The following is a 17497-nucleotide window of genomic DNA, read 5'->3' as shown; positions in this document are numbered from 1 at the left end:
AAAATTAAGCAAGCCTGAAATTAAAATAACAAGTAGAAGGAGGAGGTCACAGCACAAAAGGGACAGAAAGGAAATGGGTGCAAATACTTAAAATACTTAGCAAGAACCTACAGAAAAGCTTGATTGGCCCATCTTACCCGGAAGCAGAAAGAACAAAGAGAAAAAAAAATAGTGATGGTTAGAATAGTATAATTCATCAATTCACAAATTCCCAATACATCATGCTAATGTGATCACATGACATCGTATGAATAAGCAGTAGGAGAAATGTTCCCTTCTATGTAGGCATTTTATCAAGATTTGACACTTTCATCTTCCTTGGCTCAGTGGATTTCCTTAAGAACAAATACTAGAGAATAGTCCTCCATACTACAATGGCCCAAAAATACTTCAGGAACATTATAGTAAACTGCAGTATAGGAGAACTGTGCTGCAGGCTCCTACAATTCTCTTTTTAAATATGAGGTACAAATCAACCTCATGGCCCATTCATATACAATACACAGAGACATTTACTTGGCAACACAGACTAAGCTAACTGTAAATCCCAGCTGGCTGTGAATTAATCAATATGTAAGGATAGCATCAGTATCCATTTCAAGCAGCTTTCAAAATCTACTTCAGGTTATTTTCCTTCCTAGAACCAATCAGTTCACAGACTTAGGGAGTGCACCTACATCACACTGGTGTGCAATATACTTACTCACATGTAAATACCGTATGTAAATCCTATCTCAGTCATTTTCTACCCACCAACTAGCTCTGTAATTTTCTGTAGTTCAACACCTTCAGCACTCGCTACAGGATTTAAATCTGGCACCAGAAATCAGAAAAGCATTTCAAGTAAACCCTGTGATGAGATTCCTGAGAATTGCACAGGACCCTAGGTATAGCCTTTTCTTCTCATTAATGAGCTTTGCTCAGGGAACTGAGTGGATTTTAATGAGCCACACTGCAGCATGAGGCATATAATATTCCTCCAAATCACACTTGACTCAAAGGAAACGATATTAATTGTAGCAAGACAATACACAGAAATGGAGCAGGCTGACTGAGCACCAGATTTACAGGGAGGTCTATGACTAATGACAAAATCAAGCCAACGGTTGTAGATTAAAAAAGGAAAAGGACAGAGAGGAGGTCAGACAGGCAGGCAAGCTGACACTATAATGCCATTCCAAACCCCCAAATCAGAATCCCTCTGCTGCTCAGCTCACTCTTTCTATCAGCACAGGACTGAGTTTGAATACTGGACGAGTTTCAGGAAGAGAAAGGTGAAAGGAAACCACATACTGTAGCCCCTTACACATTATTAGTCCAAGAAGATGTGGTGCCAAAGGAATATTACAATAGCGCACATGCTTTGAAATCGGAATACTATTTTTATAAACCTGCCAGGGAAAGCCTAATCAGTAATCTCAGCTATACACGTGTTACTTTTTTAAACATACCATTACCCACTAGTTCCATGGTGACTCTGCTTCTCAGAGTTTTCCTCCTTCAGAGGAAACAGAAGATCAAAGGGTGGAAATACTTAATCAGTTTTAAAAATATATTAATCAGAACTCCTCAAGCTTCTCTCTTTCTGCAATTATAATGTGCTCTCATGATCTCTTGGGGGGTGATACCAAGTAGTACTCACTTGCTGGGTTAGATATTTGGTATAAGTCAAATAGGGCATAAAAATAATATTATTAGATCTGGTCAAGGACTTTCTTTTCCCAGAAAAAATTGCGACAAAACCAAAAAAGTTTTCCTTTTTGTTCAAACTTTCTTCAAAAATGTTCAGGTTTTCATTGAAAAAACAAATCTGAAACATGTTTGGGTTTTGGCAACCACTATTATATATTTTATTTAGTTTTTTTATTTTAAACCACACATGATTGAATTCTGAAGAAAATCTGCAAGATTTTGACAAAAACAAACATTTTTTGAAAAATTTGTGTTATTGAAAAAAGCCATTTTCTGTAAAAGAAAACAATGTTTTGACCTGCTCTAATTATAATATGAGAAAGCACCAGCAGCGGGGAATCCTTCATAAAAGACACTAGCAATTTTATAAACTCCGACTATTCCAAGTGGTGGATAGAATGTCGGAGATCAGTATGGGGGTGTCTCTCTGTGCTTTATCATCCTCAGGGAATGCTCTCAATTTGATTTTTTTTTAAATTTACTAATTAAAAAAAAGTCACTTTCTGATGGAACTCCTTCTAAACAGCATGGCTGGATTTTTTTGTAATTAATTTGAAGAATGCACTGGTGGGGCACGCATGTCAGTTTCACTGTTTTACCTGCTAATCCTGAGTTGAAAATCACCGTGGGAGAGGCTGTTCCTGGCAGAGGGGGTGCTGATGGTGGCGGTGGGGGAGGCAGTGGAGGAGCTGGAGCTGTCTCTGCAGCTGGACCAGGAAGAGGTGGAGGTGGTGGTGGAGGCGGAGGTGGAGGTGGCATAGGTGCTGTCACAGGACCGTTTTGCACTACTAAATGAAGGGGAAAAGACATGTTTGCATCTGAAAGCATTAATCAGAACAAAACCAACACCCACCAAAGAATTACCTATGAAAGAACTAAAAGCCACAAAACATTATGTCTCTGGGCTAGATTTCTCAGCGGATGTAAACTGAAGCTGGTAGCTTCACTGACTTCAACAGACCTATGCTGATGTAAAGCAGCTGATGATCTGGCCCCTAGTTACTATACATACCAGTGTATGCATCTCATTAAAAAGAATGAAACAAAACCATCTGCTCTGATCAGAGCAGACTTTGTTTTCTGCATCTGGGTTCAAACACTTTGGGTTTGTCAAGTTGGATCCATGAATATTCACTGTCGTGACTGTCTCTTGTGTGACAATGACCCTAAGTTACACCCTCAATGGAGCTTAAACCAGCATGAAACCAGTGAGAGTGAGATCAGGCACAGTGAGCTGCACCATCAACTTCCAACCTCACACCTGCCCCTTGAGTCTTACTATTTCTCACCTGTCTCAGATGTTGGTGGTAATGGTGGTAATGGGGGTGGAGGTGGCGGCAATGGTACTGAAGACGTAGCCCCAGTCACTGGTCCCACACATGTGCCAGCTGTAGCTTCTGACCCTGATGGCAGTGTCCCAGAGGCCACAGCAACAGGAAGAATAGAGATGTCACCATCACCTTTCTTCTGAATTTTAATGGTCCCTTGCTTTTCCAGTTCATGGATCTTTTTCTCCAGGGTTGACTGCCGCTGGATGGCTTCCTCTTTTTCTTTGACCATTTTTCTCAACGTGTGAACCTGGGTATTTGCATCTTTGTAAATTTCCTGCAGAATTGTCCAAAAGTAAAGAATTTACTTGCATTCAAACGACAGCACAGAGCCGAGCTAGAAACAGAATGACAGCATGGCACTGGATTGCCCCTTGTGCTCAGTGATAAAGCATTTTGATGAGAGCAATACCTCTTCATTTGCCTGAAAGAGGGTTCATTTTGCGTTTCCCCCCATGTTAGCATTAAGAATGTGTACATTAATGAGTTGTATAAGGAATCTCAACTCTGAGTACTAGGATAGAATTTGTGGCCATCAGTGCTAAAATATCTCCCAGGTAGACTACTAGGATTATGTTAATCCTAAATAAATAGTGTGGTATGATGATCATATATCAGCCGAACTGTGGCCTTTCCTTGCTTGCTCCATGTCCAGTTGCTATCTGCCTGGCCTGCCTATGAGCACATGTTGGACACTTGGTAGAAGCAGGGACAGAGCTGTGCCTGCCCCTGGTCTCTCTCCTTTGCCTTGCCTAGGAGTGGTGGCTGGGACCTGTGCAACTGGCTCATATTCTGGGACAGAGATTGTATCTCCTAGTGTCCAGGGCATATGGGACCAATGGCCCATATCAGTGTGTAGGTAGCTGCACACGATAGCATGGCCGAAAACCTCTAAGGGCCTCTGAAGCCCTGATTCTGTCCTCCTAGCTGCCTGCCTTAAATGGGTATAGTTCTCTACACCAGCGGTTCTCGAACTGTGGGTTGGGACCCCAGAGTGGGTCGTTTTAATGGGGTTGCCAGGGCTGGTGTTAAGACTTGCTGGGGCTCAGGGCTGAAGTCAAAATCGGAGCCCCACCACTCAGGGCTGAAGCCCTCAAGCTTTGGTACCCCCCAGGATGGCAGGGTTTGGGCGTTGGCCCCCCAGCTTGGGGTGGTGGGGCTTGGCCTTCGGTCCCCCTTCCCGGGGTCACGTAGTAATTTTTCTTGTCAGAAGGGGGTCACGGTGTAATGAAGTTTGAGAAACCTGCTCTACACCAATGATATAACTGTTTCCATATGACCTAATGTACTTCAGACAGGAAAAAAACAGAGACTAAAGACTTCATAAAAATCTACAAAATGAGAGAAACATATAACAGAGAAAAATATTTAATAGTGATGGAACTTGCCTATTGCCATTTCTTTAGCAAGACCCGCACAACCCTCTGTGGAGATTATATGTCACATCCGCAGCTAGTGTAAATTGGTGTAGCTCCATTCCCTATATAAATATAATTCTCTTTATGAGATCTATGGATGTAAAGTGCTGCACAGCACCTAAGATAATGTAGCTTTGGCTAGATACATACTACGGAGAAAGGAAGTCTTGATGCCTGAATATGCTGACAGTGTTTACCTGAAACACACCAGCTTGTTAGCTAGTCTTGATCTTGCTGTGCAAAGGCTAATGGGCTCTGCTGAGTCACTGAAATAGATATGCATCCGAAGAAGTGGGCAGTAGCCCACAAAAGCTTATGCTCTAATAAATTTGTTAGTCTCTAAGGTGTCACAAGTACTCCTGTTCTTTTTTGCGGATACAGACTAACACGGCTGCTACTCTGAAACCTGAAATAGATAGCTCGTTATCCTGCCCAGATAAAAGGGAGATGCTAATTTTTTGCTAGAGAGAGAGAGAGAATCTAGTGTGTGAGCTGAGCAGTCAGGAGTAAGTCAGTCTAGAAGCAGCCAGCCTGTGGAAAAGTTTTGAGCTGAAGTTTGTATTTTATTTAATTATCTTTTATATGATTAATGTCTGTGCTAATGAAGCCATACTCCAGGAAGGGAGTGAGTTTGGACTCTACACAGTGAGTGGACCGTATTTGACAGCACACAAGCAAGGCACCTGCTCAAATGCCACTGATGCTATGCACCTAAACTTTTTGAAGGCTTTAATTCAGCCTCTAATTTTCACCCACAATCAACTGTCTGCAAAACTATAGGTAGAATTAAATGCAGACATGAATGATAATGTTCAGACATCTACATGTCTGATTTGGCCAGGCAATCAGAGAGTTAAATGTCAGTTCTTTGCACCCACAAGTAAATCCGCCTGCCATCGATTATGGGTGCAAAGTTAAGAGGCCATTAAAAAAGTTCAATCCATAAAGTCTGAACCATGTGTAAACATCATGATTCACTGTCACACTCCCATTCAAACAATGAATTCCATACTAAATACGAAATGAAATGGAGCTCTTTCTCCTGAATGTGACATCTGTCTGTAATGTCATCATCACACTTACTCGAACAACATCCAGTTCTTTGTTTCTCTGCATAAGCTGCTTTTCCAGTTCCACAATCTTCGCCATTGCTTCATTCTCTGTGTCTTGCAGTTTTTCCGATAACTGTAATTGAAAAAAAGATATTGATGGTAACGGATTTCTCAAACAACAATATCAGTATCACTAACTGGAAAAGTGGTACCTGGCAAGCTATTGACATTGGGCCAAATCCTGAAGTTTTTACTCAGTAAAGTTCCTATTGAAATCAATGGAAATATTGACTGAGTAAGGACTTCATTATTTGGTCCATGGGGCATGAACTGCATTGTTGATGGTCCTGTTAAATCTGAACATCATTTGCTAAATCTGATCAGCAGCCAACCCAATGGGACTGCAGTTATTGAGTCTGTTCAAGAAGAGAATATCCTACAAAGAAAGCAAGACTTCCGGGCCACTTTGAAAAAACAGTTAGGAAGTCATCACTTTACTTATAAACTGAGTAAGTTTGATCTGAAAATCACTGAGAGACAAAAAATCATGGAACCACACAATGCCATTTTTGCAAAATAGAATCTGCATCCCTAGGGCCCATGTTTATTGTCTTTCAATGACTATCAGATCAGATTTGCTCATTTCACAAATAAAAATGTTTTGTTGTTGTTGTTTTTTGTAAATTGCCAATCCTACAAACTTAACTTGGATCTGAAAGCCAAACTGTAATTCTGACTGAACTGGAGTGTATTGTAAATGGTAATGTGCAATTGTCTTCTGCAGCTCTGTAAACTTTGAGATAAAGATTTTGCAGTTGGAACAAACATAATAAACAATTTTGTTAAAGCATGAACTTGAGAATTTCAAGTCTTCACTTGCATAGCCAAATAGATTTTGTAGTGCAAACAGAAATAAGAGGCAGAAAAAAACTTGTTTTAGTAACTAAAGTAGCCAATTATGTCTCTAAACATTCATAGTTAGCAGATCTATTAAATAAGAACACACCATTTTTACCAAGGCATTTTTCAGCACAAAATACCTCTTTAAGGAAGAGGATATTATAGTCAGTTCTAACGGCTCTTGAGAAAGAATGTACTTGTTCTACGTCAAGCCAATGTTTAAAATTTGGAGTAAAGTCATGACAGGAATGAAAAAAAATTACTTTGGGGGTTATTTTTTAAGTCAGGAAAACACTTATTTTTAAAACAGGAAAGTCATATTTTCAAGACTAAAATAATTGATACCAAAAATGTCTGGCATGGAAAAACTAAAAGCTAACAGTGCATCTCAGAGTGATGCTGCACTTCAGTCCTCATTACTGAGCCATGTGGAACACACCTGAGCCTTTACCTCTTGAGGCCCTAGCAGTTTGTTTTATGAAGTCCAAGTGCATATCTGTTCTCTATCCATCTCCTTTCGGCATCAGACACAATCCTAATGCTCAGAGATTTAAAATAATCCCAAATGCATGCTTCCTCAGTCTGTTTCTGCTTTACACATACTTAGTGTATGTGTTGGAAGTCGCACAAAACTCTAACTGTACTTTTATGGCATGGAATGTTTATCTGCTCTATTTATTTGTACCGTATTGCTAAGGAATCTGCAATTTATATGTAAATTAGTTTTTCTGTCCATAACTCGATGCAGACCCAGGCTGCCAAGTGATTCCATCTGGAACTGTAATTCAACTGAAACTAAGAATTCTGGAACTATTGGAATCCATAAGCTCCAACCCACAAAGCTAGGACCATATATGCATGATCAATGGTGAGGTTCCCACCAAGGACAACAGGAACTATATGCATGTGAAGCAGAACCAGTATGGGTCCCTCAGACAGGAACCAGGTGAGTCTGATCAGTCAGATCCTCTGGTTATGTCTACATTTGGAGCTAGGGGTGTGATTCTCAGCCTGATTCTCATACATGAGCTAGCTTTCTATGAGCTAGCATGTTAAAAAATATTACTGTAGCACGGGCAGCAGCAAGTGGCAGCATAAGCTATCCTGCCTGAGGACATACCCATGGGGTGGCTAGCCCATGCTACTGCTTGCCTCTGAATATACTACTGCAGCTACCTACTATTTTTGGCATACTAGCTTGATGAGAGCTAGCAGATTGAAATGTCTATTCAATATGGGAATCATAGAAATGTAGAACTGAAAGGGAACTTGAAAAGTCATCTAGTCCAGTCCCCTGCACTGAGGTAAGACTAAGAATTACCTAGACCATCCCTGACAGATGTTTGTCTAACCAGTTCTTAAAAACCTCCAATGACAGTGATTCCGCTGTCTCCCTAAGTAATTTGTTCCAGTGCTAAACTACCCTGACAGTTAGAAAGTTTTTCCGAATGTCTAACCTAAAACTTCCTTGCTGCAATCAGTGACTTCCAGATCAAAGTACTAAGTAAGAACTTTACCAATCAACATGTACCGGTTGTGTACATATGATCAGTGCTTAAGTGGTGGATTTTTCAAGATGCACAGTGACCTGTGTGCACATACTGGGAAGGAAAGAAGATTTTATGGTTAACTCTGACAATCTGGGGTCAGTTTCTAGTTCTAATCCAGACTCACTATGTGACACTGGGCAAATCATTTAATCTCCCCTTGTCTCAGTTTGTCACGTATAAAATGGGGATAATACTTTCCTAGCTCACAGGTAGGAGGGTAAATTCACTAATATCTGTGAGGTGTTCAGATGCTACAGAGATGGGGCAATATAAATACCTAGAGAGAGATAGACAGACATAACAATATTAGACCCAAACTACTAATCGGTGCAATTCTATTCTATTTAGACTCTTGTACCACAACAATCACTGTGGTATCTGAGAACCTAGTGCTTTTCGCCATCCCTGGCTATGGTCAAGTAAAACAAGATAATCAATTACTCAAAAGTATAGGAGGAACCCTTTTCTCAGTGAGTCTGTAAATGGCCTAGGCGCAAAGCCACCAATTAGCTAATGAGTGGAGAATATGAGGGCTAAAATACATTCTTGTGTGTCTTGTTTTTCATTACAAGTTCCTTGTGCAACAATAAAAACACATGGTTGTTGTTGAGGAGTAGCCACCACTACTTGATGTCATTTCATTGTTAACATGAATGATTCTAAATTGAATCCAGAGTCAGCTCTAAGTACGAAGAGAAGCAGCAGCCTCTGCCAAGTCCCCACTGACTCAAGATTGGAGGCCTCCCCACAAGAACTGCAGTAGGGGAGACTTGTCATGTCTCAAAAATGAAGGAAACATAAAGTGTAGTTTTCCCTACTGAGGTCATACCACACTTAGCAGCAACTGGATTTCCATAACCGGCTGCACAAGAAACCATTCCTGAGATGTTCTTTCCTGACATTTTTCAAGATTTGTTCAGATCTAGATGCCAAAAACCTGCTTAATCCATCATCAGGAAAACAGCCCAATGACTCCTCTTATGCAGAGGCTCCTGACACCCAGAGGTTCTACCTCTGGCTAAGCCTGTCCTTGCAGCAAGCCCATCAATATAAAGCACTAACAGCTTAGTCTTAACTAAGTCAAAGGTCATTTCAACTTTGCACTAACATGAGAAATATTTTCTTCCAGTTCTTCAACTCTTTCCAAGGCTGCGTTCTTGGTTTCAGCATCTTCAAGCAAAGCTCCCACATCAAACACATTGTCCAAGTAAGCTTGAATCTGCACCTGCAGTTTGTCACTCTCTGTGTGTTTCAGCTTCTGAAAGTCCAAAGTAAAAGAAGCGTCATGAAATGCATTCAGCAGCATGCAATGACAAGGCCGCAAATACTGAACGGATTCAAACACATTGCAATCAAGTTAGGCCCCATTTTCATAAGTGCTTAACTTTTTAAACATCACTGAGAGTTATAAATAATAAATGGCAAAATGTAAGGAGGCCCGCAAAAGTTGAGAACTTTAAAATTAAGCAGTAATTTTTTCTGTAGTAATATTGGCATTTTCTTTAAATGCAGGTGTTTGAGATCTTAACATCTGAATATGACTATTAACAGCACATAAGCAAGAGCACGACACAGACAAAAGTACCAAGCAGAATGTGAAGACTCACTGATGTGCCATGTAAAATCTGTGACAAACATCTACGTATACACAGGAACAGGCTCACCCTGGGGTTGGTGTGGAGCCACGCCTCACCACTGCAGTGGAGGCGAGATGTTGTGGTCAGGGAGACAAAAAATACCTCCTGGAACTCCCCAGCATACAGACAGGTGCAGCCAGTTCTGCCAACTGGCACAAAAGGAGAGGAGGGGCTCTGCCTCCTTCCCACCCACTCTGGGCTGACTAGTGCCCCACGAGGCAGTAGGTGACAGTAATCTTTGCACTCAGGTAAATACATGGAATTCAACTGTGCCTGACCCCTGAATAAGATGAGGGAAAGGCTCCGTGTGCCTTCTGCCTTGTGTACCTGTGCAGAGGCTCTGTATCTGTTCTCTATTGTTCTGCCTGTGTTGGAGATGAGCCCACATAATTTGAAATGTTAACCTTTGAGCTGAATAGGCATAGGTCAGGAAGAGATTGTGATGAAATATCTTTTTAGATGAACTACAGTTTTTGTGCTGGCTGAAGATCATCCTCAATATAGAACGGAGTGCTCAGTGTCAATGTGTACATGTTCCTAGCAGAGAGCAAAAAGTAGCTCTGGCTCTGTTATCACTGAGCAGAGCCAAAAACCAGCAGGAACAGACGAACTCCTAAGCAACAAAAATACTGTTTTCCATGTAAATGTTCCCAATAATAAAACACTGGGGGAGAGAGAAATACATGGGGATAGGGAAGAAATGTGATATAAAAGCAGCAATCTCTTTAAATAGAACATTTCCAGAAGGTGCCAGTAAATCTCTAAAGTGGGGGACTTCTAGTCACCATTCAGTAGGAAAATGTGTTATTTTTTAATCTTAGGACCACAGCATTTAATCATCTGAAGATATACTACCCTATGCTGTGTCTGCTCAACAAATTCTCCCCACCTTACCTGGTCACCAAGGCCCTGATTCAGCAAGGTGCCTAACTCACATGCTTAAAAGTCGGACATGTGCTTAAGTACCTTGCTCCATTGGGCCCCAAAGAACAGAACCAGACCAATTCATTGACGTTACGAAGGATGAATTTGGTTCATTATGGCCAGCTGTAAGGCTCAACTTTGGAACAAACTTAGGTTTGGGGAAATGAATATTACAAGATGAGGGTCAAATTTTCATCCATGCTCCATGAGCAGGTTTACATCAATGGTCCCAGTTTAGCAGAGACAATTGCTACACTTTTAGAAAATATGTATAATCTCCTTACTCTGTCCCCTCCAAAAGCTCTCCTGGTTCAATGGACTTCAGGGGAGTTAAAAGGCTTGTCCCTATTTTTCTCCCCAATGTCCCTTTTATAGATTTCCATTGTAGGTATGTCTCCCACTGCACATAACAGGAGTTCTGTACCTGGAAGCAGGGGAGAAGATAGATACCCCTTACTTGCTAGGTAAGAAGTATTACTGAATCCCTAGAGCCACTAACATGATTAGCTCCTAGAGAAGATAAATGTTTAAGACTAGGAGAGTTAGGCAGACTTATTGACTCTTTCAGTGTGAGGGCAATGCTGTTGGGGATAAAGAAATATAAAGAGATGAGGGGAATGAAAATAATCAAGGTAGCATGAACAATGTAAGGATAGTTCTGCTGACAACAGACATCATGCTTCCAAGTGTCTGAGGTTACTTCTTCCTTTTGCTTCAATTTGTCATTTTTACCGAGTGATCATTTACTCATTGCTTTGCCATACTCATGGTTTGATTCCTGCTGCCCAGAGGATGGTGTTTCTGGAGCCAAGAATCCATGAGTCCCATTGCTGAGCATGGGGGTAGGGACTGAGCGAAGCTCTCAGAAGCTGTCACTGGGTTTACTTTGCTGCTTTGAGGCTACTAGCAGAAAATGGTTTAGCTGCCCAGGTGTCTGAAATGAGCCCAGCCCTCTCAGCAGAGAGGTCATTATATTAGATTCAGGTTCCAGCTCTCTTGGAACAAAGATCACTATGCTGGAAGTGTGTGCTATGTACGGTTTCATTCACCTTACCGGGAACAGCAATTGATCGCACATTTTGATCAAAAAAATACAGAGCAAGGACCAAATTCACTCAAGGGTCTGTGTTCAGCTTGGAGCAGGGCCCCCAGTATCAGAACGTCTACCTGGGAGGGTGCAGCAACACAAAATGCTTTCAACATCCCCCAAGAGACCGGAAAGCAGCCCTCACAACTCCGGAAGTGAGCTGTGCTGGCCAATTAAGGCAGTGGGGAATGGACTGAGGCAGTGAATCCAAGCTATTGCTTTTGCAGTTAGGGGTTCTCTAGAGCCTATAACATTGTAAAGCTGCCCTCCTAAAATGGAGTCCAGAGGGAGGTTAGAGGTCTACCACCTGGGATGGAGTGGCCCTTGCCGGCACGGAGAGGCACAAACTGCAATTCTCTGCACTAGCAGAGAGCCCAATTGTCATTCAAGCCATGCAGAGGCTGGCACTGTACAAATATGTTAATCCATTTGGGAAATAATGACCAGTTCTGGTCAGAGTAAAACCAGGCCATACTCACATCCAAATATTCGTCCAGGCCTAACTTCGTAAATTCATACTGGAGATGAACTCTGAAATTCATGTCCTCTACTGAATGGACTACAATGTTGATGAACTGCATACATGCCACCTGTGGGGGAAGAATCATCACAGACGGAAAATTTAACAAGAAATAGAGGTGCATCCTTTGTTTTGTACAGAATGCTAGGATTTGCCACACTGCATAAGAGTATTTAAAGATGATTCTCCTCCCTCCTACCCAGAGATAATAGCTCATGCTTCAGATAGAGAAGGAAAAAAATCTGCTACAAACCTGGCCAATTGAACAGCAGACGGTGTGTGCAAAGGCAGCATGCTTTTGTGACATCACAAAAAGCACAAGATTTGGGGCCTGATCCTAAATCCAGTAAAGTCAAAGGAAGGACTCCCGCTGACTTCAACGGGGATTGGTTCAGGCCCTCTGTTTTGACAAACATTATTACTACAGATGTTATGATTGTTTAATGTTGTCCTATTTATCATATATGGAAACTCTCTGATTTTCTTCTAAGATTCAGATGTTTTATTTAAAGTAGTGGATCCTGGCTTAAAAGGTGTTTGTTTATCCTGATGAATGGAAATGTGGGATTCAGGAATGTCTGTAGAGCCCAGCTTTGTTTTATAGTGCCCTTTACATTGTCCACGGAAATAAAATGTTTTCCAGGCAATCGTTAGATTGTCCATCCGGTGTTAGATTTCCATCTGACTACAGAAGTAATTTAATTAGCTCTTGAGAATAAAACAATGTCATTTTTCAAATGAAGGCCACAATTCTTTCCTTTAACAATGATACGTGCATTTTGTTTTGCAACTTGCTGGCACTGTTAAATTAGACAACAGGACTGGGCATTTTAAATGCAAGGTGCCTTGTTGTTGTTCTTGGAGATTTCAAAATCCAAGATTTAGTAACTAATGATAAGATTCATACTACTTAGCATATAAATTAACACAGACACAATGAAAGAAACAAACTCTCCCAAGCAAGGTCATCTGGAGCCATCACTACAACCACTCCATAACAGATGAGACAGGGTGGTGCTGAGGCTGATGGCGGAAGGATAGCTGCAAAATGCAGGGTGTCAGGTTATATCACCCAACTGAGCTTGCCTGTTCGTTTTATATAGATCTAGCTTTCCATAGCGATAGTTGTTGGGCCAAATTCTGCCCTGAGGTACATGTTCCCAGCTCCTATTTAATTCAGTGGACGTTGCACGTGCTTATCTGACCACAGAATTTGCCAGATTCGTCTCAGTTATTTTGATAAATGTCTTTGTATAGTTGTTATCTTTAAGCAGTAAAATCGAGTACTGATATATATGTTTGATAGATTTTTCAGTTAATAGGCTACACTGTCTATTTTTTTCAGTTACACAGGTATTATAGTGTAAATAAAACAATACTGTATGTGTGTTTAAAAACAGTTAGTCAATCTGTTTAGGACTAACCTGAAAGAAGATTAATCCCATGCAGCATGATTTACATACAGCCAAGAGTTCAAGAACAATCTACCCCTTTGGGGTCAATCAACATTTTGCAGGAAGAAGTAAACAAACAGGAGGACTACGCTTTGAATTACCACCTACCAGAACACAATAAAAAGAATGCCAGCTAATTCCGCCTCCTGGCTGTTTTTGTAGAGACCGCCTCCAGGTGGTCAAAGAGTTGCTAATACAACATCTTGGGCACATAGCAAACTGATTAACTAAGAGTTAAACATAGCTTGTGTCAAATGATTGTGTGTGTGTATGTATGTGTGTGTGTGTGTAATATCCATACTGCGTGTTTTATTTAAATATTCTGTTTCCAGAAAATATTGTTTAGGTCCCCAACAATGCAAATACAGTTGTGGTTAAGTGTAGGGATATGCCTGAATGACAACCTCCTTCTCCCCCTGATTCAAAGACCCTTTGCATTTGGGAGGTGTGTGCAGAGGGCGGTGTGGGGGGGAGGCATGTGTGTACAGGAGAGGGGGACAGTGGACCCATTTCTAATTGGAAAGCACTCCCTTAACATGGCTAGAAAACTAACTTCATTATGTGAATCTTTATAGTACAATATATTCTTCCATAATCAAGAACTCTTTTTTCCTAGTACTACTACTGGTCCTAAACTGCTGAGCAATGGCACACTGGAGGGTAATTTAACAGAGGGCCAAATCCTCTAATTTTAAAATGATCTGTTACACTCTCTTATTTTGCTTAATAAATTCTTGCAACAATGGGGCAAATCCTGAGGTCCTTTCTCAGGCCCTAATCCTGCAAACATTTATACACATGAGTAAAGAGTTTACTAGATCAAAGTAATTGAATGTAAGAATTATTTTTAAAATTAAACAGTAATGAGTTACTGACAACAGTAACAACCCTCTCTAAAACACTTCTTTTTAGTTACTCTTTCCTCTTTTCACATTAACGCCCTCTTATTTACCTCCACCCCCATGTCAGGATATAGTTAACAGAAAATCCTTTTTGTTATCTTCTCCAGTTGACATCAAGCTGAAGTCAAGTAGCTGCAGAAATATCTTTATGTTCAGCTATAACTTGAATTATTACTCAAGTTTTAACAATGCCTCCCGGAGTCCTGATTTTTTGGCATAATTTTTTATCATCCTGCCATAACTGACTTTGGCAGATGTTACAAACCCAAATGCTCACACAATATAGGTGGTTCATCAATCCAACATGGAAGAACTCTCCACATTGGCTCTCTCTTTATGGTCTAGCTTTCCCCCATAACCCTGAAGCATATTTGTCATAGGTTGTTTTTAACAGCAAGTGGATATAGTCAGAACCAGATGGTGACAAAAGGATCCAATCTGTCAAACCATTTGTCATTAATTTTCTGTCTTTCTGCTGCAGGCCTGTCAAGTATTTAATCACTTAGAAAAAGTAGATGGAAGCAACCCAAGGACACAGATTTTATTAGTAATGGGCCAGCTCTTGACAATCCTTACTCAGAGACATGTTGTTCCATTTCAAATCAGATTTCAACATTGACTTCAATGATGAGCTCTAAAAATTCAATGAGTCAATAAGGCCCTTTACTCGGGGGGGGGGCATGGATCAGCATTCACATAATATGCCCTGTCAGTACCCAGAGACAACTGGCCCCACTTTCAGAGAGCACATTGGGATGGTGCAAGGAAGGATAGGTAGGCATCAACAGGACCTAAATAAGAACTTCATGATTTGGTCCATAATGCATACTCAGTTACATAGGGCCATAACTATATACAGCATCTAACATAACATAGAAAAGACACACTCTACCCTTAGAGCAGGTATTTAATAAGTGTAGGCTTGGAAGGATTTGATTATTATTGGTAAATCCCACCATACTCTCACAAACAATTTCACTATGCACTCACAAACAAATAGAACAAATTCCATTGATAATAATTTAAATTTACAGATAGGCAAAGTAAGAAAAATGCTGCTTGAGAAATTATTAGCATTTGATAAGGGTATTTACTTTGTATATTTTGACATGTGACATTGACAATTTGTGTTTTAATAGTTATATAGCTTTAACTTTTTGAATCTCAAAATCTACTGTCATTAAATAATTATCATCTGACCCCTCCATTGTCTCACCATCCCGTATCTTCCTGCAACTGTGAAATTTTAAATCAATAAAAACTGAAAAAATCCTTAAAGCCCATAAATTTGCACAACTGTAAAAATTTCAAGTTATAAAAATCTTTAAAAAATGCTTAAAAATAAACATTGATATTACCTGTTGAAATTATGAAAAAATAAAAATTGAATTCTGCTAAGCCTGGATATATGTAAGTAAAGGTTAGTTTTTCAATATAGTTGGATACTTCCTGGTGGCCTGTGGAGAGCTGGCTGACCACATGGTTCTGTCTTCTTGTTTCCAGCTGCTAAATTGCAGTAAAAGAGGCTAAAAATACACTGAATACTACCCACATATTACTTTTCCATGTAAGCAATTGCTGGAGTCGTTTACAGGGATATTATATGATCACGAACAGGTAGGGATATTGCCTTTGTGAATCTCCGTAAGACAAAGCTTTCTATTGAGTTGAAGCCAAAAATGCGACAAAGTTTGAGGATACTTAATCTATATGGTGCCTACCACAATGGAGCTCTGGTCCCACCCTGGAGCTCCAGGTGCCGCTGCAATACTACTAACAAAGAGCAAGAACAAGATTGGATGGAGTTCAATAAGCTTAGTATAGTTATTTTAGATTTTGTAAAGCTTTTGTTTCAACATGAGAAAGTAGCCACAGAATTTTGTTTACTGGACAAGCCCAAAGACCGCAGTTTAAACATTCTTTATTGGGTGTCATGTTCTGTTGTTTTTTAAGAGCTCAAATATCAAAAGAAGCAGATGGTTTATTGGATTGGTATTTAGACATTTTGTTTTTACTTCTCCATCATGGGTTTGAGTTTGGCCCAAGTTTGCAGGGGCTGAAAATCATTGCCATGGGACTGCAGTTGAAAACCTACGTGAAACGTCATGGTGGTCTTAATCTAATTCCTAATGGACAGAAGTTCACACTACAAAACCCATCAACACAACTGGCAGTAAGTGCCCTCCTTGTTGGAAGTCTTAGCAGAAAGGCCAATGCTTGAATGGGCACAGAGACGGAACCATCCTCTCACCCCAAGAGGTGGTCAAATTTGAGACATATCGGCATGGGCAGCATTCTGAAACTTGCAATGGTGAAGCCTGGGTTGTGTCTGTTCTGTGAATAAATAGAGGGCTTTGATTCCAGGGCTTTCAAGCTGACACCTTTAGGAAATACTAAAATTGACTTACGGTACATTTTTCAGACCTACGTTAAGGCTCAATTCATAACAAATTCCTTATGGTCACCATTTAAACTCATTCATCATGTCATGATTAATCAGAGTTTGCAATGCAAGATCTGGAGTTTGGTGTGTATGCGTGCCAATGTACTCTTCTGCTATGTTTCTATTTCCTTCCCTGTTTCAGGGGAAGTGGAGTCTGTGAAAATGCACAAGCAAATTGAGGAACCAATAGTGGTAAAAACTAGTGTTATATTTATCTACAGATAAGGAAGGACATCAGCTGCAATGAGTCTTGGTCATACTTCCCTGTCATATGATGTGATGTGAAGGGTGTTTGAGGATGTTGGCATCTGTACACTATGCACATCTTGATATTTCAGATATTTACTATTCTCCCACCCAGTTAGAGTGCACAGTACTACAAACAAGTCCTCCAATTGTGCCTGCCAATGATCACATACTGTGATATTATAGTATCAGACAGTTTTACAAAAGCCTTTCCACGACATCAAAAGTGCCCACATTTTCTGTTACCAAGGGCCATATTGGCAACTGACTATGGGCCCAAAGGTAGACATTAAACTGGATAAAAGGGAGCACACTGTAGCAAACTTCATTTTTGACATGTAGAT

At 40.5% G+C, this 17497-nt stretch overlaps 1 protein-coding gene across 9 annotated transcripts in view; it reads right to left on the bottom strand.

Moving 5' to 3' along the window:
* The window catches only part of FMNL2 (formin like 2), a 268963-nt gene that overhangs the window by 22005 nt on the left and 229461 nt on the right, over positions 1 to 17497 (bottom strand). For 6 of the 9 annotated variants that reach the window (XM_034785959.1, XM_034785958.1, XM_034785960.1 and 3 more), the window contains 5 exons: positions 12068 to 12178; positions 9049 to 9198; positions 5522 to 5623; positions 2982 to 3297; positions 2292 to 2477 (listed from right to left, as the gene is read on the bottom strand). In XM_034785959.1, the coding sequence (XP_034641850.1) occupies positions 2292 to 2477; positions 2982 to 3297; positions 5522 to 5623; positions 9049 to 9198; positions 12068 to 12178 (865 nt within the window). Of the gene's footprint in view, positions 1 to 111; positions 133 to 2291; positions 2478 to 2981; positions 3298 to 5521; positions 5624 to 9048; positions 9199 to 12067; positions 12179 to 17497 lie in introns of all 9 variants that reach the window. The other 3 variants (XM_034785953.1, XM_034785957.1, XM_034785955.1) reach the window with 1 other exon arrangement.

Source organism: Trachemys scripta, chromosome 11 (assembly GCF_013100865.1).
Source record: "Trachemys scripta elegans isolate TJP31775 chromosome 11, CAS_Tse_1.0, whole genome shotgun sequence".
Classification (NCBI taxonomy): Eukaryota; Metazoa; Chordata; order Testudines; family Emydidae; genus Trachemys; species Trachemys scripta.
The sequence above is the reverse complement of the archived record's forward strand: the minus strand, read 5'-3'. Positions and strand labels throughout refer to the sequence as shown.